The 23,169-nt window shown below is 46.7% G+C and overlaps 1 protein-coding gene across 1 annotated transcript in view; it reads right to left on the bottom strand.

Moving 5' to 3' along the window:
- Positions 1-924: 924 nt before the first annotated feature.
- The window catches only part of LOC117009715 (carnitine O-palmitoyltransferase 1, brain isoform-like), a 32,870-nt gene continuing 10,625 nt past the window's right edge, over positions 925-23,169 (bottom strand). Inside the window, exons 4-15 of the mRNA XM_033084033.1 lie at positions 22,976-23,053; positions 21,290-21,397; positions 17,818-17,902; positions 12,301-12,622; positions 9,443-9,548; positions 7,656-7,772; positions 4,919-5,068; positions 3,387-3,518; positions 2,839-2,991; positions 2,398-2,499; positions 1,559-1,654; positions 925-1,059 (exon numbers count right to left, since the gene is read on the bottom strand). Coding sequence (XP_032939924.1) covers positions 967-1,059; positions 1,559-1,654; positions 2,398-2,499; positions 2,839-2,991; positions 3,387-3,518; positions 4,919-5,068; positions 7,656-7,772; positions 9,443-9,548; positions 12,301-12,622; positions 17,818-17,902; positions 21,290-21,397; positions 22,976-23,053 — 1,542 coding nt within the window. The 3' untranslated portion in view covers positions 925-966. The remainder of the gene's footprint in view (positions 1,060-1,558; positions 1,655-2,397; positions 2,500-2,838; positions 2,992-3,386; positions 3,519-4,918; positions 5,069-7,655; positions 7,773-9,442; positions 9,549-12,300; positions 12,623-17,817; positions 17,903-21,289; positions 21,398-22,975; positions 23,054-23,169) is intronic.

Below are 23,169 nucleotides of genomic sequence, written 5' to 3' on the forward strand. Positions count from 1 at the left end.
CAGTGACTCACAGTGACTCCCAGTCACTCCCAGTAACACCAGTGAACCCCCCCAGTAACCTCCAGTCACCAGTGACCTCCAGTGACCTCCCCCCAGTAACACCAGTGACCCCTCAGTCACTCCCAGTAACCTCCCAGTGACTCCCAGTAACACCAGTAACACCAGTGACTCCCCAGTGACCTCCCAGTTACCCCCAGTGATCTCCCAGTCCCTCCCAGTCCCCCCCAGTCCCCTCCCAATCCCCTCCCAGTCAATCCCAGTCCCTCCCAATCCCCTCCCAGTCCCTCCCAGTCCATCCCAGTCCCTCCCAATCCCCTCCCAGTCCCCCCCAGTCCCTCCCAGTCCCTCCCAGTCCCTCCCAGTCCCTCCCAGTCCCCTCCCAGTCCCTCCCAGTCCATCCCAGTCCCTCCCAGTCCCTCCCAGTCCCTCCCAGTCCCTCCCAATCCCCTCCCAGTCCCTCCCAGTCCATCCCAGTCCCTCCCAGTCCCTCCCAGTCCATCCCAGTCCCTCCCAATCCCCTCCCAGTCCCTCCCAGTCCATCCCAGTCCCTCCCAATCCCCTCCCAATCCCCTCCCAGTCCCTCCCAGTCCCTCCCAGTCAATCCCAATCCCCTCCCAATCCCCTCCCAGTCCTTACCAGTCCCTCCCAGTCAATCCCAGTCCCTCCCAGTCAATCCCAGTCCCTCCCAGTTCCCCCCCAATTCCCTCCCAGTCCCCCCCAGTCCCCTCCCAATCCCCTCCCAGTCAATCCCAGTCCCTCCCAGTCCCCCCCAGTCCCCTCCCAGTCCCTCCCAGTCAATCCCAGTCCCTCCCAGTCCCCTCCCAGTCAATCCCAGTCCCCCCCAGTCCCCTCCCAGTCCCCCCCAGTCCCTCCCAGTCCCCCCCAGTCAATCCCAGTCCCTCCCAGTCAATCCCAGTACACCGCTGGGGGTCTCTCAGCTCTTTATTGGGGGGAGGGGTCCCCCCCTCACCCCTCCCCCCCCAGCAGCTGTCCCAGTTCTCCCAGTTCTCCCAGTTCTCCCAGTGCCGCCCGGAGCCGCTGCGAGAACAGGCGGGGGTCCTGGGGGGAGGGAGACCCCAAAATCAATGGGGGGGGGAGGGGAGACCCCAAATTCCAGGGTGGGGGAGGGGTTTTGGGGTCTTTTGGGGGTTTTTTGGGTTTTTTGGGGGTTTTTTGGGGGGTTTTGTGGGGTTTTTTTGGGGGTTTTTTTGGGGTTTCTTGGGGTTTCTTTGGGATTTTTTTTGGTTTTTTTGGGATTTTTTGGGGTTTTTTGGGGATTTTTTTGGGGTTTTTTGGGTTTTTTTGGGGTTTTTTGGGGGTTTTTTTGGGTTTTTTTGGGGGGATTTTTGGGGTTTTTTTGGGGTTTTTTGGGGGTTTTTTTTGGGGTTTTTTGGGTTTTATTTGGGTTTTTTTGGGGGTTTTTTTGGGGTTTTTTTGGGGGGGTTTTGGGGGGTTTTTTTGGGGTTTTTTGGGGGGGATTTTGGGTTTTTTGGGGTTTTTTGGGGGGTTTTTTGGGGGTTTTTTGGGGGGTTTTTTGGGGGTTTTTTTGGGGTCTCACCGTTTTCGGGGACCCCTCCCTGCAGCTGATGTGCACCAGGACGGGGCCGGCGCCGCCTCCCCCCGTGAAGGAGACCCCGTAACCGTCCTGGTGGGGCTGGGGGGGACCAGTGAGCACCAGTGACTCCCAGTGAGCTCCCAGTAACTCCCAGTTCATCCCAGTAACCTCCCAGTAACTCACAGTCCATCCCAGTAACCCTCCAGTAACTCCCAGTGAGCTCCCAGTCCATCCCAGTGAGCACCAGTGACTCCCAGTGAGCTCCCAGTCCATCCCAGTAACCCCCCAGTAACTCCCAGTACTCTCCCAGTCCATCCCAGTAACCCCCCAGTAACTCCCAGTACTCTCCCAGTCCATCCCAGTAACCCCCCAGTCCATCCCAGTAACCTCCCAGTAACTCCCAGTAACCTCCCAGTGACCTTCCAGTCCATCCCAGTAACCTCCCAGTAACTCCCAGTCCATCCCAGTGACCTTCCGGTCACTCCCAGTGAGCTCCCAGTCCATCCCAGTCCCCCTCAGTCCCTCCCAATCTCCTCCCAGTCCCTCCCAGTAACTCCCAGTCCATCCCAGTCCCCTCCAGTGCCCATCCCAGTCCCTCCCAGTCCATCCCAGTAACTCCCAGTTCCTCCCAGTAACTCCCAGCACCCTCCCAGTCTCCCCCAGTCCCTCTCATTCACATCCCAGTCAATCCCAGTCCCCCCAGTCCCTCCCAGTTCATCCCAATGCCCTCCCAGTCCATCCCAATCCCCTCCCAGCCATCCCAGTCCCCCCCAGTCCATCCCAGTCCCTCCCAGTCCCTCCCAGTTCAATCCCAGTCCATCCCAGTCCCCCCCAGTACCCACCGGGTTGAAGCCGCCCCCCGCGGGCTGCAGGGGGTGTGGCAGCAGTGGGGGGTGTGGCCGAGGGGCGGGGCTAAAGGCCAGAGCCCAGGGCTGCCTCAGCACCTGGGGGCGGGGACATGCAAATGAGGCCACGCCCACACCCAATGCTCCGGCCAATCACTGTGACTCTTTAGGCCACGCCCTTCTGTGGCCACACCCAATTGACCATATAAAAACAGCATTGGCCCCACCCACCTCCTTATAAGGCAATGCAAGCCCCACCCTTCATGTCTAGACTCTGCCCCTTCTTAATTCAGGCCACACCCACAATCCCCACCCACCTCCATATATGGAAATACAACACTAAGCCCCACCCCTCAGTGGATACCACACCATATCGGGCCACACCCACAAGCCCCACCCACTTCCATATATGGAAATTCCAATACAAGCCCCACCCACCTCTGCGAGGAAGGGTGGGCGGAGCCTCATCTGATTGGCCACGGCTGCCATCGCCTGCAGGTGCCGCTCCAGCCCCGCCCCCATCATGGCCGCCCGGCGCCGCGCCCGCGCCTGCGCCAGCGCGGCCTCGAGCAGCGCCCGGCGGCGCCCCCGCTGCCGAGGGGGCGGGGCGGGGTCAGGGGGACTCTGAAAATCTCCCCAAACCCCTCCTGGGGTCCCCTCCGCTGCCCTTTTAGGGTTTCCCGCCATTTTCCCCTCACGTTTCCACCATTTTCTCCCCTCACATTTCCCGCCATTTTCCCCTCACGTTTTCCGCCATTTTCTCCCCTCACGTTTCCGCCATTTTCCCCTCACGTTTCCCGCCATTTTCCCCTCAGGTTTCCGCCATTTTCCCCTCAGGTTTCCGCCATTTTGTCCCCTCAGGTTTGCGCCATTTCCCTTCAGCCCCATTTTGACACCCCCAGTCCCATTTTGACGCCCCCCAGCCCCATTTAGAAGCCCCCAGCCCCATTTTTACCCCCCCCAGCCCCATTTTGGGGGGTCCTCACAGGGGTTTCGGGGTCCCTCAGGGCGCGCTCCAGCTCCAGCAGGGGGCGCCCCACGCCGCGGGCGCCGTCGGCGCGGCCCTCGAGGAAAAGGCGCGTGGGGATCGGCTCGTACGTCAGGGCCGGGCCGCGCTCCTGAGGGGATTTTGGGGAAATTTTATAATTTTTGGGATCTCTAGGATGGATTTTGGGGTTCTCAGTCAGATTTGGGGTCCCTAGGATGGATTTTGGGGGTTCTCAGGTGGATTTTGGGGGGTCTCATTTGGATTTTGGATTTTTGGTTTGTCCGTGCGGGCCGGGCCGCGCTCCTGAGGGGATTTTGGGGAAATTTTTAAATTTTGGAATCTCTAGGATGGATTTTGGGGTCTCTGGGATGGATTTTGGGGTCTCAGTTGAATTTTGGGCTCTCATTTGGATTTTGGATTCTGGGTTTGTCCGCGAGGGCTAGGCCGCGCTCCTGAGGGGATTTTGGGGAAATTTTATAATTTTGGAATCTCTAGGATGGATTTTGGGGTTCTCAGTTGGATTTGGGGTCTCTGGGAAGGATTTTGAGGTCTCTAGGGTGGATTTTGGGGGTCTCAGGTGGATTTTGGGCTCTCATTTGGATTTTGGATTCTGGGTGTGTCCGTGTGGGCCGGGCCGCGCTCCTGAGGAGATTTTGGGGCACATTTTGTAACTTTTGGGTCTCTAGGATGGATTTTGGGGTCTCTGGGATGGATTTTGGGGGCTCTGAGGTGGATTTTGGGGTCTCTAGGATGGATTTTGGGGTCTCTAGGATAGATTTTGGGGTTCTCAGTTGGATTTTGGTCTCTCACGCGGATTTTGGATTTTGAGTTTGTCCGTGAGGGCCGGGCCGCGCTCCTGAGGGGATTTTGGGGAAATTTTATAATTTTGAAATCTCTAGGATGGATTTTGGGGTTCTCAGTTGGATTTGGGGTCCCTAGGATGGATTTTGGGGTGGTTTCAGTGTGATTTAGGGGTCTCAGGTGGATTTTGGGCTCTCATTTGGATTTGGGATTCTGGGTTTGTCCGTGCAGGCCGGGCCGCGCTCCTGAGGGGATTTGGGGTAAATTTTATAATTTTGGAATCTCTAGGATGGATTTTGGGGTTCTCAGTTGGATTTGGGGTCTCTAGGATGGATTTTGGGGTCTCTGGGATGGATTTTTGGGGTCTCTGGGATGGATTTTGGGGTCTCTAGGATGGATTTTGGGGTCTCTAGGGTGGATTTTGGGCTCTCATTTGGATTTTGGATTCTGGGTTTGTCCGTGCGGGCTAGGCCGCGCTCCTGAGGGGATTTTGGGGAAATTTTATAATTTTGGAATCTCTAGGATGGATTTTGGGGTTCTCAGTTGGATTTGGGGTCTCTAGGATGGATTTTGGGGTCTCTAGGATGGATTTTGGGGTCTCTAGGGTGGATTTTGGGCTCTCATTTGTATTTTGGATTTTGGGTTTGTCCGTGCAGGCCGGGCCGCGCTCCTGAGGGGATTTTTGGGGCACATTTTGTGTTTTTTGGGTTTTTTGGGGTGGGGTCTCACCCTGACCAGCGCCAGCTCCAGCGCCAGCCCCAGCAGTTCCTGGGTGAATTCCGGGGGTCCCGGGGGCGGCTCCAGGGACACCACGTGGAGCTGCAGCCCCCGGAGCAGCGCCTGGAACTGCAGCCGGGCCTGGGGCAGCGCCTCCGAAACCTGCCCAGAACGGAAAAAATAACCCAAAATAACCCAAAATGGCCTAAAATATCCTGAAATATCCTGAAATCTGCACCAAAATAGGACAAAATATCCAAAAACCTGCCCCAAATTGGACAAAAACAGCACAAAACAGCACAAAATGACCCAAAATGTCCTAAAATAGCCCAAAACCTGCCCCAAAATAACCCAAAATATCCTGAAACCTGGCCCAGAACGGAAAAAACAACCCAAAATAACACAAAATGGCCTAAAATAGCCCAAAACCTGCCCTAAAATAACCCAAAATATCCTGAAACCTGCCCAGAATGGAAAAAATAACCCAAAATAACCCAAAATGTCCTAAAATATCCTGAAATATCCTCAAACCTGCACCAAAATAGCACAAAACCTGCCCCAAATTGGACAAAACCAGCACAAAATAACACAAAATAACCCAGAATATCCTGAAATATCATAAAATAGCCCGAAATAGCCCAAAATATCCTGAAACCTGGCCCAGAACGACCCAAAATATCCTGAAATATCCTAAAATAGCCCAAAATATCCTGAAACCTGGCCCAGAATAGCAGAAAATATCCTGAAATCTGGTCCAGAATGGACAAAATAACCCAAAATATCCCAAAACCTGGCCCAGAATGGACAAAAATAGCACAAAATAATCCAAAATGTCCTAAAATAGCCCAAAACCTCCCCTAAAATAACCCAAAATATCCTGAAATCTGGCCCAGAACGGAAAAAATAACCCAAAATAACCCAAAATGGCCTAAAATATCCTGAAATATCCTGAAACCTGCACCAAAATAGCACAAAACCTGCCCCAAATTGGACAAAACCAGCACAAAATGACCCAAAATGTCCTAAAATATCCTGAAATCTGGCCCAGAATGGACAAAAATAGCACAAAATAATCCAAAATGTCCTAAAATAGGCCAAAATCTGCCCCAAAACAGCCTAAAATATCCTGAAATCTGCACAAAATAACCCAAAATAGCCTGAAACCTGCCCAGAATAACCCAAAATATCCTGAAATATCCTAAAATTGCCTGAAATCTGGCCCAGAATAGAACAAAATAACCCAAAATATCCTAAAATATCCCAAAACCTGGCCCAGAATAACCCAAAATATCCTGAAATATAATGAAATATCCTAAAATAGCCCAAAATATCCTGAAACCTGCCCAAAATAACCCAAAATATCCTGAAACCTGGCCCAGAACAACCCAAAATATCCTGAAATATCCTAAAATAGCCTAAAATTGCCTGAAATCTGGCCCAGAATAGAACAAAATAGCCCAAAATGTCCTAAAATATCCCAAAACCTGGCCCAGAATAACCCAAAATATCCTGAAATCTGCCCAAAATATTCTAAAATATAATGAAATATCCTAAAATAGCCCAAAATATCCTGAAACCTGTCCAGAATGACCCAAAATATCCTGAAATATCCTAAAATAGCCTAAAATATCCCAAAAGCTGCCCCAGAATAGCACAAAATAACCCAAAATGTCCTAAAATAGCCCAAAATATCCTAAAATATCCCAAAACCTGGCCCGGAATAACCCAAAATATCCTGAAATCTGCACAAAATAACCCAAAATATCCTGAAATCTGGTCCAGAATAGCACAAAATAACCCAAAATACCCCAAAATATCCTCAAATCGGACAAAAATAGCAAAATATAACCCCAAACCTGGCCCAGAACAGACAAAAATAGCATAAAATAGCACAAAATGACCTAAAATATCCTAAAATACCCCAAAATATCCCGAAACCTGGTCCAGAATAACCAAAAATATCCTGAAATATCCTAAAATACCCCAAAATATCCCGAAACCTGGTCCAGAATAACCAAAAATATCCTGAAATATCCTAAAATAGCCCAAAATATCCTGAAACCTACCCCAAATTGGACAAAACCAGCACAAAATAACCCAAAATATCCTAAAATAGCCCAAAATAACCTCAAAAGGCCCCAAAATAGCCTGAAAACATCCCCAAAATACCTCAAAATATCCAAAATATCCTCAAACCACACCCAAACAGCCCAAAATATCCTAAAATACCCCAAAAGATCCTAAAATATCCCAGAAATTCCCCAAAATATCCCCAAAACCAGCCCAAAATAACCCAAAATATCCCAAAATCAACCCAAAATATCCCAAAATATCCCAAAATCAACCCAAAATATCCCAAAATCAACTCAAAATAACCCAAAATCACCCTAAAATAACCCAAAATATCCCAAAATCAACCCAAAATAACCCAAAATATCCCAAAACCACCCTAAAATATCCCAAATTATCCCAAAATCAACCCAAAATAACCCAAAATATCCCAAAACCACCCTAAAATATCCCAAATTATCCCAAAAATGGCCCAAAAATATCTCAAAAATGCCCCAAAATCACCCCAAAATGTCCCAAAAAATCCCCAAAAAATCCCCCAAAAAATCCCAAAAAACCCCCAAAAAATCCCAAAAAATAAAAAAAAAATCCCAAAAAATCCCCAAAAAAATCCCAAAAAGTCCCAAAAAATCCCAAAAAAATCCCAAAAATCCCAAAAAGTCCCAAAAGTGGCCGGTACCTGCGGGGGAAGGTTCCACTGCAGCTCCTGGGGGGGTTCCGCGCTCCGGCCCCGGCTCCCCCCGCGGCAATTCCCGCGTTGGTCGTAGCCCAGGGAGCGATCCATGGCCAGCGCAAACTGGGGGGGGATCCAAAATGTTTGGGATCGGTTCTGATTGATTATTGATCGGTTCTGATTGATTATTGATCGGTTCTGATTGATTATTGATCGGTTCTGATTGATTATTGATCAATTCTGATAGATTTGGGATTGATTCTGATCCATTTGGGGTCGGTTCTGATCGATTATTGATCGATTCTGATTGATTTGGGATCGATTCTGATCCATTTGGGATCGATTCTGATTGATTATTGATTGATTATTGATTGATTCTGTTTGATTTGGGATCGTTCTGATTGATTATTGATTGGTTCTGATTGACTATTGATTGATTCGGATTGATTATTGATTGATTCTGATTGATTTGGGATCGGTTCTGATCCATTTGGGATCGGTTCTGATTGATTATTGATCAGTTCTGATTGATTTGGGATCGGTTCTGATTGATTGGGGATCGGTTCTGATTGATTTTTGATCGGTTCTGATTGATTATTGATCGGTTCTGATCCATCTGATTGATTTGGGATCTTCACCCCAAAATTTAGGTTATTTTTGGGATTTTTTGGGGGGTTTTGGGATATTTTTGGGTATTTTTGGGCTGGTTTTGAGCAGTTTTTAGGTATTTTTGAGGTTGTTTATTGGGTATTTTTTGGGTATTTTTAAGGGTTTTTTTGGTATTTTTGGAGTTGTTTTTTGGGTATTTTTTTGGTAATTTGGGGTATTTTTGGGGTTGTTTTTGAGTATTTTTGGGGTTGTTTTTTGTGTATTTTCAGGGTATTTTTTGGTATTTTGGGGTATTTTTGGGGTTGTTTTTGAGTATTTTTGGGGTTGTTTTTTGTGTATTTTCGGGGTATTTTTTGGTATTTTTGGGGTATTTTTGGGGTTGTTTTTGGGTATTTTTTTGGTTGTTTTTTGGTAATTTTTGGGTATTTTTGGGTATTTTTTGGGTATTTTTGGGGTTGTTTTTGGGATATTTTTGGGCAGTTTCTGGGGTATTTTTTGGGTATTTTTTTGGTGTTTTTTGGGTATTTTGGGGGTATTTTGGGGGTTTTTTAAAATTATTTTTTGGGTATTTTTGGGGTATTTTTTGGGTTGTTTTTTGGGTATTTTTTGGGTATTTTTTGGTAGTTTTTGGGTATTTTTGGGGTTGTTTTTGGGTACTTTCTGGGGTATTTTTGGGTGTTTTTTTATTATTTTTTGGGTATTTTTTTGGGTTTTATTTTTGTATTTTTGGGGTATTTTTGGGGTAGTTTTTGGGCATTTTTTGGGTATTTTTTTGGTTGTTTTTGGGTATTTTTTTGGTATTTTTGGGGTATTTTTTGGTATTTTTTTGGTATTTTTGGGTATTTTTGGGGTTGTTTTTTGGGTATTTTTTTGGTATTTTTTTGGTATTTTTGGGTATTTTTGGGGTTGTTTTTGGGTATCTTTGGGGTATTTTTTGGTATTTTTTGGGTATTTTTGGAGTCGTTTTTTGGGTATTTTTTGGGCAGTTTTTGGGTATTTTTGGAGTTGTTTTTTGGGCAGTTTTTGGGTATTTTTGGAGTCGTTTTTTGGGCAGTTTTTGGGCAGTTTTTGGGTATTTTTGGAGTTGTTTTTTGGGCAGTTTTTGGGTATTTTTTGGGTATTTTTGGGGCTGTTTTTTGGGTATTTTTGGGCAGTTTTTGGGTATTTTTGGGTTGTTCTGGTACCTCCCAGAGGTGCCCGGCCACGGGGGGGTCTCCCCACGAGAGCTCCACGCTGAGCCCGACGCGCCCGGACGGGAACACGACCAGGGTCAGGGACTTGTCAAACCACCTGGGGGCAATCAACACAAAATCATCCTAAAAACCATCCTAAAATCACCTAAAAATCATCCTAAAATCAGCCCAAAATCCCACCCTGGGAACGCGCCCGGACGGGAACACGACCAGGGTCAGGGATTTATCAAACCACCTGGGGGGAATCAACACAAAATCAGCCAAAATCAATCAAAATAATCCAAAATCATCCCCAAAATCCCACCCTGGGAACGCGCCCGGACGGGAACACGACCAAGGTCAGGGACTTGTCGAACCACCTGGGGGAATCAACACAAAATCACCTAAAAATCATCCTAAAATCAGCCAAAATCAACCCAAAATCATCACAAAATCAACATAAAATCAGCCAAAATCAGCTAAAATCAGCCAAAATCATCACAAAATCACCTGAAATCAGCCCCAAATCAGCAAAAGTCAACCCAAAATTACCTGAAATCAGCCAAAATCATCACAAAATCAGCCAAAATCAGTAAAAAATCAACACAAAATCAACACAAAATAACCCAAAAATCACCTGAAATCATAAGAAAATATCTTAAAATCACCTGATATCAACCAGAAATCACTCAAAACCAACCCCAAAATCATCCCCCAAATCAACCCAAGATCAGCCAAAATCAACCTAAAATCAGCCAAAATCAGCCTAAAATCAGCAAAAGTCAACCCAAAATCACCTGAAATCAATCAAAATAAACACAAAATCAACCAGAATCAGCAAAAATCAACACAAAATCATCACAAAATCACCTGAAATCATCCCAAAATCAACCTAAAATCAGCCAAAATTATCCTAAAATTACCTAAAATAATCACAAAATCATCCTAAAATCACCTGAAATCAACCCAAAATCAGCCAAAATCAACCCAAAATCATCACAAAATCAGCCAAAATAAACCAAAAATCAACAAAAAATCAGCCAAAATCACCACCAATCATCCTGAAATCAGCCAAAATCAGCCCAAAATCATCCAAAATCATCCTAAAACCATCCAAATCACCTGAAATCATCACAAAATCAACCAAAATCAACAAAAAATCAGCTGAAATCATCCTAAAATCACCCGAAATCAACCAAAAATCACCCTAAAATCAGCCAAATCATCACAAAAATCAGCCAAAATCATCATTAAAATCGTCCTAGAATCACCTGAAATCAGCCAAAATCAACCCAAAATCACCCGAAACCAACGATGAAATCATCACAAAATCATCACAAAATCATCACTAAAATCATCCCCAAATCATCCCAAAATCCCCCAAAATCCCACCCTGAGACCCATCAAAAATCCCTGATTTGGGGATGATTTCAGGATGATTTTGAGATGATTTTCAGATCATTTTTGGGATGATTTTGGAGTGATTTAAAGATGATTTTGGGATGAATTTCAGGTGGTTTTAAGATGATTTTGGGGATGATTTTCAGGATGATTTTCAGGATGATTTTTGAGTGGTTTCAGGATGATTTTGTGATGATTTTCAGATTATTTTTGGGATGAATTTCAGGATAATTTTGTGATGATTTTCAAGTGATTTTTGGGATGATTTCAGGATGATTTTGGATGATTTAATGATGAATTTCAAGATGATTTTCAGATGATTTTTGGATGATTTTGGGATGATTTCAGGATGATTTTCAGATTATTTTTGGGATGATTTTCAGGATGATTTTAGAATGATTTTTATGATGATTTTGGGATGAATTTCAGGATGATTTTGTGATGATTTTCAGATGATTTCAGGATGATTTTGAGATGATTTTTAGGATGATTTCAGGATTATTTTCAGGATGATTTCATGATGATTTTCAGATGATTTTTGGGATGAATTACAGGATGATTTCAAGATGATTTTCAGGATGATTTTAGGATAATTTTGTGATGATTTTGAGATTATTTCAGGATTATTTCAGGATGATTTCAGGATGATTTTGTGATGATTTTATTATGATTTTGGGGATGATTTCAGGATAATTTCAGAATGATTTTTTTATGATTTTCAGTATGATTTTAGGATGATATCAGAATGATTCTGGGATGAATTTCAGAATGATTTTGGCATGAATTCCAGGATGATTTTCAGATTATTTTTTGGGATGATTTTCAGGATGATTTCAGATGAATTTTTTTATGATTTCAGGGTTAATTTCAGGATTAATTTCAGGATGATTTTTGGGTGATTTTGTGATGATTTTCAGATGATTTTTGGGATGATTTTCAGGATGATTTTAGAATGATTTTTGGGATTATTTTAAGATGATTTCAGGATGATTTCAGGATGATTTTGAGATGATTTTTAGGATGATTTTTGGGATGATTTCAGGATGATTTTTGGGATTATTTTGGGATAATTTCAGGACAATTTCAGGATGATTTTCAGATTATTTTCAGAATGATTTTGTGATGATTTTCAGATGATTTTCAGGATGATTTCAGGATAATTTTGTGATGATTTTCAGATTATTTTGAGGATGATTTCAGGATAATTTTGTGATGATTTTAAGATGATTTCAGGATTAATTTCAGAATTATTTAAGTGTGATTTCAGGATGATTTTGGGATGAATTTCAGGATGAATTTCAGGATGATTTCAGGATGATTTTCAGATTATTTTTGGGATGATTTCAGGATGATTTCAGGATAATTTTGTGATGATTTTCAGATTATTTTGAGGATGATTTCAGGATAATTTTGTGATGATTTTAAGATGATTTCAGGATTATTTTTGGATTTTTTTGGGGCTCTCTGACCTGTTGTGGGGGGGTCCCAGCAGCAGAGCCTTGGCCTCGGCGTCCAGGTCCCCGTCCCGGGGGGGGTCTCGCTCCTCGGGGGGAGGGGCCCCATTTTGGGGGGAGGGGTCTCCATGGGTGGGGGAGGGGTCTCCATGGCTGGGGGAGGGGTCTCCACGGGTGGGGGAGGGGTCTCCACGGGTGGGGGAGGGGTCGAAGGCGACGACGAACGGGGCGGCCTCGAGGAGCCGCAGGGCGGCCGAGCTGGGACCCCCCCCCTGCAGCAGCAGAGCCCTGGCCCGGGCCCAGGGGGGTCTGGGGACCCCAAAAAATGAATCAGGGACTCAAAAATATCCTAAATAACCAAAATAACCCCAAAACTCACAAAAAACCCCCACAAAAATAACCCAAAAATAATAAAAAATAACACAAAAATAATAAAAAATAACCCAAAAATAATCCAACCCTCCCTGCAGCAACAGGGCCTGGGAAGCCCAAAAAATAAATCAGGGACCCCAAAAATATCCTAAATAACCAAAATAATCCCAAACCTACAAAAACCAGTCCCTAAAATAAACCAAAAATAACAAAAAAATAACCCAAAAATAATAAAAAATAACCCCAAAATAACCCAACCCCCCCTGCAGCAGCAGAGCCCTGGCCCGGGCCCAGGGGGGCCTGGGGACCCCAAAAAATGAATCAGGGACCCCAAAAATATCTTAAACACCTCAAAATTAATCTAAAAATTATAAAAAAATAATCCAAAAATAATTAAAAATAACCCGAAAATAACCCAACCCTCCCCTGTAGCAGCAAGGACCAGGGACCCCAAAAAATGAATCAGGGACCCCAAAAATATCCTAAATAACCAAAATAATCCTAAAACCCACAAAAAACATCCTAAAATAATCCAAAAATAACAAAAAAATAACACAAAAATAATTAAAAAGAACCCAAAATAACCAACCCTCCCCGCAGCAACAGGGCCTGGGGACCCCAAAAAATGAGTCAGGGACCCCAAAATAACAAAAAACAGCCCAAAAATAACCCAAAAATAACAAAAAACAACTAATAATAATCCAAAATCCCCCTACACCGCTCCCAAAATCCCTCAAATTCCCCCAAACCCCTCCCAAAAATCCCAAATCCCCCAAAATTCCCCCAAAATTCCCCAGAATTTCCCCAAACACCTCCCAAATATCCCAAAATCCCCCCAAATCCCCCCCAAATCCCTCTCAATTATCCAAAATCCCCCAAAATCCCCCCAAAATTCCCCAAAATCCCCCCAAAATCCCCCAAAAATCCCCCATAATCCCCCAAAATTCCCCAAAATCCCCCAAAATCCCCCAAAAATCCCCCCAAAATCCCCCAAATTCCCCCCAAATCCCCCCAAAATCCCCATAAAATCCCCGTAAAATCCCCAAAATTCCCCAAAATTCCCCCAAAATCCCCATAAAATCCCCCAAAATTCCCCAAAAATCCCCAAAATTCCCCTAAAGCCCCCCAAAATCCCCCAAAAATCCCCATAAAATTCCCCAAATCCCCCCAAAATCCCCCCAAATCACCCCAAAATTCCCCAAATTTTCCCCCAAACACCTCCCAAATATCCCAAAATTCCCCCAAAATCCCCCAAAATCCCCCCAAAATTCCCACTTTTCCCTCCCCCTCACCTGTCTCCAGCCGTCAGCACCGCGGGGGTCTCGGGGGGGGTTCCCAGCCCCTCCCCCTCCCGTGCCAGAATGTTCTGGAAGCTCTCCTGGAGCTGGGGGGGGGATGGGAGCTGCCCCTCCCCCCCCCCGAGCCCCACCCTGAAGAGGCGGCCCCGGAACAGCACGGCCAGGCCTGAGCCCCCCCCGGGGGTCCTGAGCTGGTCTGGGGGGAGGGGAGGGGTCAGGGGGCACCCCAAAATATGGGGAGGGGTCAGGGGGGCACCCAAAATATGGGGAGGGGTCAGGGGGCACCCAAAATATGGGGAGGGGTCAGGGGGCACCCCAAATATGGGGAGGGGGATTTGGGGTGCCCCAAAATATGGGGAGGGGTCAAGGGGCACCCAAAAATGGGGAGGGGTCAGGGGGCACCCCAAAATATGGGGAGGGGTCAGGGGGCACCCCAAATATGGGGAGGGGGATTTGGGGTGCCCCAAAATATGGGGAGGGGGCTGGGGGCACCCAAAATATGGGGAGGGGGCTGGGGGCACCCAAAATATGGGGAGGGGGATTTGGGGCACCCCAAAATATGGGGAGGGGGATTTGGGGTCACCAGAGAGATTTGAGGGGAATTTGGGGGGTCCTAAAGGGAATTTGAGGGGATTTTGGGGGGGGTCCCAGGAGGAATTTGGGGTCAGGGGACACCCAAAATATGGGGAGGGGTCAGAGGGGCACCCAAAATATGGGGAGGGGTCAGAGGGGCACCCAAAATATGGGGAGGGGTCAGAGGGGCACCCAAAATATGGGGAGGGGGCTTGGGGGGTTCCCAGAGAGGTTTGAGGGGGATTTGAGGGGAATTTGGGGGGGTCCCAAAAGGGATTTGGGGGAAAATTTGGGGGGATTTGGGGGGTCCCAAAAGGGATTTGGGGTCAGGGGGGGCACCCCAAAAATGGGGAGGGGTCAGGGGGCACCCCAAAATATGGGGAGGGGGTTTGGGGTCACCAGAGGGTTTGGAGGGGGATTTTGGGGGGATTTGGGGGGTCCCAAAGGGGATTTGGGGGGTTTAGGGAGTCCTAAAGGGAATTTGGGGGGATTTTGGGGGGGGTCTCAGGAGGGATTTGGGGTCAGGGGGATACCCCAAAATATGGGGAGGGGTCAGAGGGGCACCCCAAAATATGGGGAGGGGTCAGGGGGGTGCCCCAAAATATGGGGAGGGGTCAGGGGGCACCAGGAGGGATTTTTGGGGGCGATTTGGGGGGTCCCTAAAGGGATTTTGGGGGAAATTTTGGGGGGATTTGGGGGGAATTGGGGGGGATTTGGGGAAGGTTTAGGGGGTCCCAAAAGGGATTTGAGGGGTCCCAAAGGGAATTTGGGGGGGGCTTGGGGGGTCCCAAAGGGGATTTGGGGTCCAGGGAGGCACCCCAAAAATGGGGAGGGGGATTTGGGGTCCCCAGAGGGTTTGGGGGGGTCCCAAAGGGTATTTGGGGGGGATTTGGGGGGGTTTCAGAAGGGATTTGGGGGAAATTTTGGGGGGATTTGGGGAAGGTTTGGGGGGATTTCGGGGGGATTTTGGGGGGTCCTAGGATGGATTTGGGGAGGGTTTGGGGGGTCCCAAAAGGGATTTGGGGTCAGGGGGGCACCCCAAAAATGGGAAGGGAGATTTGGGGTCACCAGAGGGGTCTGGGGGGGTTTTAGGGGGTCCCAGGAGGGATTTGAGGGAAATTTTGGGGGGATTTGGGGGGGATTTTGGGGGGTCCCAAGAATGATTTGGGGGAAATTTGGGGGGTCTCAAAGAGGATTTGGGGTCAGGGGGGCGCCCCAAAATATGGGGAGGGGGATTTGGGGGTCCCCAGAGGGATTTGAGGGGGGTTTGAGGGGTCCCAAGGGGGATTTGGGGGGTTTAGGGGGTCCCAAGAATGATTTGAGGGCGGTTTGGGGGGTCCCAAAGGGATTTCAGGTGGGTTTGGGGGGATTTTGGGGGGTCCCAAAATGAATTTGGGGGGAATTTGGGGGTCTCAGGAGAAATTTGGGGGGGGTTTAGGGGGTCCCAAAAGGGATTTGGGGTCATGGGGGTGCCCCAAAATATGGGGAGGGGGCTTGGGGTCCCCAGAGAGATTTGGGGGAAATTTGGGGGGTCCCAGGAGGGATTTGAGGGGAATTTGGGGGGGATTTGGGGGGATTTCGGGGGGATTTGGGGAAGGTTTGGGGGGTCCCAAAAGGGATTTGGGGGGTCCCAAAGGGAATTTGGGGGGGTTTGGGGGGGTCCCAAAAGGGAGTTGGGGTCAGGGGGGCACCCCAAAAAATGGGGAGGGGGCTTGGGGGTCCCCAGAGGGGTTTGGGGGGGGGTCCTTAAAGGGATTTGAGGGGGGTTTGGGGGATTTGGGGTGGATTTTGGGGTTTTTTAGGGGGTTATTTGGGGTGTATTTTGGTTTTTTTGGGGTGTTTTTTTGGGTGGATTTGGGGTTTTTTGGGTGGCTTTGGGGTGGATTTTTTGGGGGGGGTTTGGTGTATTTTGGGGTTTTTTAGGGGTTTTTTTTGGTGTTTTTGGGAGTGGATTTTGAGGTTTTTTTAGTGTTTTAGGGGTGGATTTCAGGTTTTTTGAGTGGATTTGGGTTGTATTTAGGGATTTTTTAGGGGTTTTCTTGGGGTGGATTTTGGGATTTTTTTAGAGGTTTTTTGGGGTGGATTTTGAGGTTTTTTGGGGGATTTTTAGGGGTGGATTTTGTAGTTTTTTAGGGGATTTTTTGGGGTGGATTTTGGGATTTTTTAGGGGGATGTTTTTGTGGGTAGATTTTGAGGTTTTTTTGGGTGGATTTTGGGTGTTTTTTGGGGGTGTATTTTGGTTTTTTTGGGGTGTTTTTGGGGTGCTTTTTGTGGGTTTTTTAGGGTATTTTTGTGTACTTTGGGGTTTTTTAGGGATTTTTTTCAGTGTTTTTGGGAGTGGATTTTGAGGTTTTTTTAGTGGTTTTGGGGTGGATTTTTGGGATTTTTTAGGGGTTTTTTTTGGGTGTATTTTGAGGTTTCTTTGGGGGTTTTTAGGGGTTTTTTTTGGGTGGATTTTGAGGTTTTTTAAGGGTTTTTTTGGGATGAATTTTGGGTTTTTTTAGAGGGGTTTTTTGGGTTTATTTTGGGTGGATTTTGGGTGGATTTTGGGGTTTTTTGAGGTTTTTTGGGGGGTTTTTTTGGGTGTATTTTTCGTTTTTTGGGTGTTTTTGGAGTGGATTTTTGGGATTTTTTAAGAGTTTTTTTAGGGTTTATTTTGGGTGTATTTTGGGTTTTTTGGGTGTTTTGGGATAGATTTTTGGGATTTTTTAGGGGGTTTTTTTGAGTGTATTTTGGGGTGGATTTTTAGGGTTTTTAGGGGTTTTTTAGGGGTTTATTTTGGGTGGTTTTGGAGTGGATTTTGGGATTTTTTGGGTGTTTTTGGGGTGGTTTTTGTGGGATTTTTTAAGGGGTTTTCTTGGGTGTATTTTGAGGTTTTTTGGGTGTATTTTGGGGTTTTTTTGGGGGTTTTTTGGGGTTTTTTTGGGGTGTATTTTGGTTTTTTTGGGGTGGTTTTGGGGTGGTTTTTGTGGTTTTTTTGGGGAGTTTTTTTGGGTGGATTTAGAGGTTTTTTTGCTTTTTAGGGGTGGATTTTGGGGTGTATTTTGGGGTTTTTAGGGGTGGATTTTTGGGGTTTTTTTAGGGTTTTTTGGGGTTTTTTTGGGACTGGATTTTGATTTTTTTGGGGGTGGATTTTGGGGTTTTTTAGGGGTGGATTTTTGGGGTTTTTTTAGGGTTTTTGGGGGTTTTTTAGGAGTGGATTTTGAGGTTTTTTGGGTGTATTTTGTGGGGTTTTTTGGGTGTTTTTTTGGGTTTTTTTAGGGTTTTTTTGGGGTTTTTGTGTCCCTACCCCGGCTCTCCCCCGGGATGCGCGCGGTGCCGAAGAGCCGCTCGTACTGAGCCGAGCACGTGGGGAGGGAGCCCTGCAGCAGAACCTGGGGGGGAAAAAAATAACAAAATCAGCCAAAAATCAACACAAAATCAACACCAAAATCAGCACAAAATCAGCACAAAAATGGACCCAAAAAAACCCCAAAATCAGCCCCAGAACAGAACCTGGGGGGGAAAAAAAATCCCAAAAATCAGCCCAAAATCAGCACAAAATCAACCCAAAATCAGCACAAAAATCAGCACAAAATCAGCCCCAGAATAGAACCTGGGGGGGAAAAAAACCCCAAAAATCAGCCCAAAATGGACCCAAAATCGACCCAAAAATCAACCCAAAATCAACACAAAAATCAGCACAAAAATGGACCCAAAAATCAGCCCCAAAAAAAACCCAAAATCAGCCCTGCAGCAGAACCTGGGGGGAAAATAACAAAATCAGCCAAAAATCAACACAAAATCAACCCAAAATCAACACAAAAATCAGCACAAAATCAGCCCCAAAAAAACCCCAAAATCAGCACAAAAATCAGCCCTGCAACAGAACCTGGGGGGGACAAAAAATAACAAAATCAGCCAAAAATGGACCCAAAATCAACCCAAAATCAGCACAAAAATCAACACAAAAATCAGCACAAAATCAGCCCAAAATCAGCCCCAAAAAAACCCCAAAATCAACACAAAATCAGCATAAAAATCAACCCAAAAATCAGCCCTGGAACAGAACCTGGGGGGGAAAAAAACCCAAAAATCAGCCAAAAATGGACCCAAAATCACCCAAAAATCAGCACAAAAATCAACACAAAATCAGCACAAAATCAACCCCAAAATCAGCCCCAGAACAGCACCTGGGGGGGAAAAATAATCCCAAAATCAGCACAAAATCAGCACAAAATCAGCACAAAATCAACCCAAAAACTGCCTCAAAAAAACCTCCAAATCATCCCAAAAATAACTCCAAAAAACCCCAAATCAGCCCCAAACCACCCCAAAATCACCCCAAAATTCCCCTTTTAAACAAACCCCAGGACCCCAAACCTTCCTCAGAACCCCAAAAAATCCCCCCCAGACCCCAAATTTCCCCCAAAATTCCCCTTTAAACTCCAAATTTCCCCCTCTAAACCCCAAATTTCCCCCAAAGTCCCCCCAAATCTCCCTCCCAGGACCCCCCAGGACTCCCCAAACCCCCCCTAGGACCCCTCCCCAATTTGGTTCACAGGGGGTAGGACTCCCCAGGACCCCAAATCCCCCCAGACCCCAAAATCCCCCTCCCCAGGACCCCAAATTTCCCCTTTTAACCCCCAAATTTCCCCTTTAAACACCAAATTTCCCTCCCCAGACCCCCCATAACCCCCAAATCCCCCAAATTTCCCCCTTCAATCCCCAAATTTCCTCCTTTAAACCCCAAATTTCCCCCTTTAAACCCCAAATTTCTCCCAAAATCCCCCCAATTTTCCCCTTTTAACCCCAAATTCCCCCTCAGAACCCCAAATTTTCCCCAAAATCCCCCCAAAATTCCCCTTTTAACCCCAAAATTTCCCCCTCTAAACCCCAAATTTCCCCCCAAATCCCCCCAAAATTCCTCTTTAAACCCCAAAATTCCCCTTTTAACCCCCAAATTTCCCCCTCAGAACCCCAAATCCCCCCAAATCTCCCTCCCCAGACCCCAAATTTTCCCCTCACGACCCCAAAATCCCCACAAAATTCCCCTTTTAACCCCAAATTTCTCCCAAAATCCCCCCAAATTTTCCCTTTAACCCCCAAATCCCCCTCCCCAGACCCCAAATCCCCCTCCCCAGCCCCCCCCAGCCCCCTCCCCAATTTGCTCTCACCGGGGGCAGGACTCCCCAGGACCCCAAATCCTCCAAATTTCCTCATTTAAACCCCAAATTTTGCCCTTTAACCCCCAAAATCCCCCCTTTAACCCCCAAATCCCCCTCCCCAGACCCCAATTCCCCCCCAGGACCCCCCAGACCCCAAATCCCCCTCCCCAATTTGGCTCACAGGGGGCAGAACTCCCCAGGACCCCAAATTTTCCCCAAAATCTCCCCAACTTTCCTCCTTTAAACCCCAAATTTCTCCCAAAATCTCCCCAAAATTCCCCTTTTAACCTCCAAATTTGCTCCTTTTAACCCCCAAATTTCCCTCTTTAACCCCCAAATCCCCCTCCCCAGACCCCAAATTCCCCCTCAGGACCCCAAATTTCCCCCTTTAAAGCCCAAATTTCCCCCTCTAAACCCCAAATTTTCCCCAAAATCCCCCCAAAATTCCCCTTTTAACCCCCAAATTTCCCCTTTAAACACCAAATTTCCCTCCCCAGACCCCCCATAACCCCCAAATCCCCCAAATTTCCCCCTTTAACCCCCAAATTTCCTCCTTTAAACCCCAAATTTCCCCTTTTAAACCCCAAATTTCTCCCAAATCCCCCCAATTTTCCCCTTTTAAACCCCAAATTCCCCCTCAGAACCCCAAATTTCTCCCAAAATCCCCCCAAATTTCCTCTTTAAACCCCAAAATTCCCCTTTTAACCCCAAAATTCCCCTTTTAACCCCCAAATTTCCCCCTCAGAACCCCAAATCCCCCCAAATCCCCCTCCCCAGACCCCAAATTTTCCCCTCACGACCCCAAAATCCCCCCAAATTTCCCCTTTTAACCCCCAAATCCCCCTCCAGGACCCCAAATCCCCCTCCCCAGACCCCAAAATTTCCCCCTCTAAACCCCAAATTTCTCCCAAAATCTCCCCAAATTTCACCCTTTAAACCCCAAATCTCCCTCCCCAGACCCCAAATCCCCCAAATTTCCCCCTTCAAACCCCAAATTTCTCCCAAAATCCCCCAATTTTCCCCTTTTAAACCCCAAATTCCCCCTCAGAACCCCAAATTTTCCCCAAAATCCCCCAAAAATTCCCCTTTTAATCCCCAAATTTCCCCTTTTAACCCCAAATTTCCCCCAAAATCCCCCCAAATCCCCCTCCCAGGACCCCCCAGGACTCCCCAAACCCCCCCTAGGACCCCTCCCCAATTTGGTTCACAGGGGGTAGGACTCCCCAGGACCCCAAATCCCCCCAGACCCCAAAATCCCCCTCCCCAGGACCCCAAATTTCCTCCTTTAAACCCCAAATTTCGCCCTTTAAACCCCAAATTTCTCCCAAAATCCCCCCAAATTTCCTCTTTAAACCCCAAAATTCCCCTTTTAACCCCCAAATTTCCCCCTCAGAACCCCAAATCCCCCCAAATCTCCCTCCCCAGACCCCAAATTTTCCCCTCACGACCCCAAAATCCCCCAAATTTCCTCCTTTAACCCCCAAAATTCCCCTTTAAACCCCAAAATTCTCCCAAAATCTCCCCAAATTTCCCCCTCAGAACCCCAAATCCCCCTCCCCAGACCCCAAATCCCCTCCCCAGGACCCCCCAGCCCCCTCCCCACTTTGCCCTCACCGGGGGCAGGGTTCCCTTTCTCAGGAGGCTCCGGAAGCTCAGGAAGGCGAAGGCGACGTTGGCGGCGCGAGCGGCCGGGAGCCGCGACGGAGGGGGGCCCAAAACGTCCTGGACACAAAATTTGGGGGGTCAGAAACCCCAAAAAACAAAAAATCCCAAAATTTGGGGGGTCAGAAACACTAAAATCCCAAAATTTGGGGGGTCAGAGACCCCAAAATCTCCCAAAATCCCCAAATTTGGGGGGTCAGAGACCCAAAAATCCCAAATTTGGGGGGGGTCAGAAACCCCAAAATCACAAAATTTGGGGGGTCACAGACCCAAAAATCCCAAATTTGGGAGGGTCTGAGACCCCAAAATCCAAAAAATCCCAAAATTTGGGGGGTCAGAGACACCAGAAATTCCAAATTAGGAGAGGTCAGACTCTCAAAATCCCAGAAAAATCCCAAAATTTGAGAGGGTCTGAGACCCCAACATCCCAAATTTGGGGGGGTCAGAAACCCAAAAAATCCCAAATTTGGGGAGGTCAGACTCAAAATCCCCCAAAAATCCCAAAATTTGGGAGGGTCTGAGACCCCAAAAAACAAAAAATCCCAAAATTTGGGGGGTCAGAAATCCCAAAAAACAAAAAATCCCAAATTTGGGGGGTCAGAACCCCAAAAATCCTAAAAATTGGGGGATCAGAGACCCAAAGAATCCCAAATTTGGGGGGTCAGAAACCCCAGAAATCCCAAAAATTTGGGGGCTTAGAAACCCCAAAAATCCTAAAAATTGGGGGAAGAGACCCCAAAAATCCCAAATTTGGGGAGGTCAGACTCTCAAAATCCCCCAAAATCCCAAAATTTGGGGTTCAGAGAACCCAAAAAACCAAAAAATCCCAAAATTTGGGGGGTCAGAGGCCCTAAAATCTGAAATTTGGGAGGTCAGAAACCCCAAAATCCTAAACCTGGGGGGTCAGAAACCCCAAAAATCCCAAAATTTAGGAGGTCAGAGACCCCAAAATCCAAAAAATCCCAAATTTGGGGGGTGAGAAACCCCAAAATCCCAAATTTGGGAGGGTCAGAAACCCCAAATTTGGGTTTTTTGGGGTTCCCCAGTTTGGGGTTTTTTTTGGGGGGGGGGAATTCCCCAAATTTGGGGATTTTTTGGGATTTTTTTGGGATTTTTTGGGATTTTTTTTGGGATTTTTTGGAGATTTTTTTGGGATTTTTGTGGGATTTTTTAGGGATTTTAGGGGATTTTTTTTGATATTTTGGGGATTTTTTGGGGATTTTTTGGGATTTTTTTGGGGATTTTTTGGGATTTTTGGGGGATTTTTTTGGGATTTTAGGGGATTTTTTGGGGATTTTTTGGGGGATTTTTTGGGATTTTTGGGGGATTTTTTTGGGATTTTTGGGGATTTTTAGGGGATTTTTTTGGGATATTTTGGGGGATTTTTTGGGATTTTTAGGGGATTTTTTGGGGGATTTTTTTGGGTTATTTTTGGGGTATTTCCCTATTTTGGGGATGTTTTTTGTGGGATTTTTGGGGATTTTTTTGGGATATTTTTGGGTTATTTTTTGTGGATTTTGGGTTATTTTTGGGGGTATTTTTAGGGATTTTTTGGGGATGTTTTGGGTTATTTTCTGAGTTATTTTCTGGGTTATTTTTTGGTTATTTCCCCATTTAGGGGATGATTTGGGGTCTCACCATCAGGTAATAACTGCCCGTGCTGGGCAGGGGTCCCCTCGCCCCCAGGTGCAGCTGCTGCTCCCACAGCTCGCTCAGCTGGGGGGGAAAATGGGATTGGGGACACAGAAACACCAAAAACACCAAAAAAAACCCAAATCCCAACTGAGAGATCCCAAATCCCAACGGAGAGATCCCAAAAACCCAACTGAGAG

The sequence above is a fragment of the Catharus ustulatus genome, chromosome 35, assembly GCF_009819885.2.
Source record: "Catharus ustulatus isolate bCatUst1 chromosome 35, bCatUst1.pri.v2, whole genome shotgun sequence".
NCBI classification, from domain to species: Eukaryota; Metazoa; Chordata; class Aves; order Passeriformes; family Turdidae; genus Catharus; species Catharus ustulatus.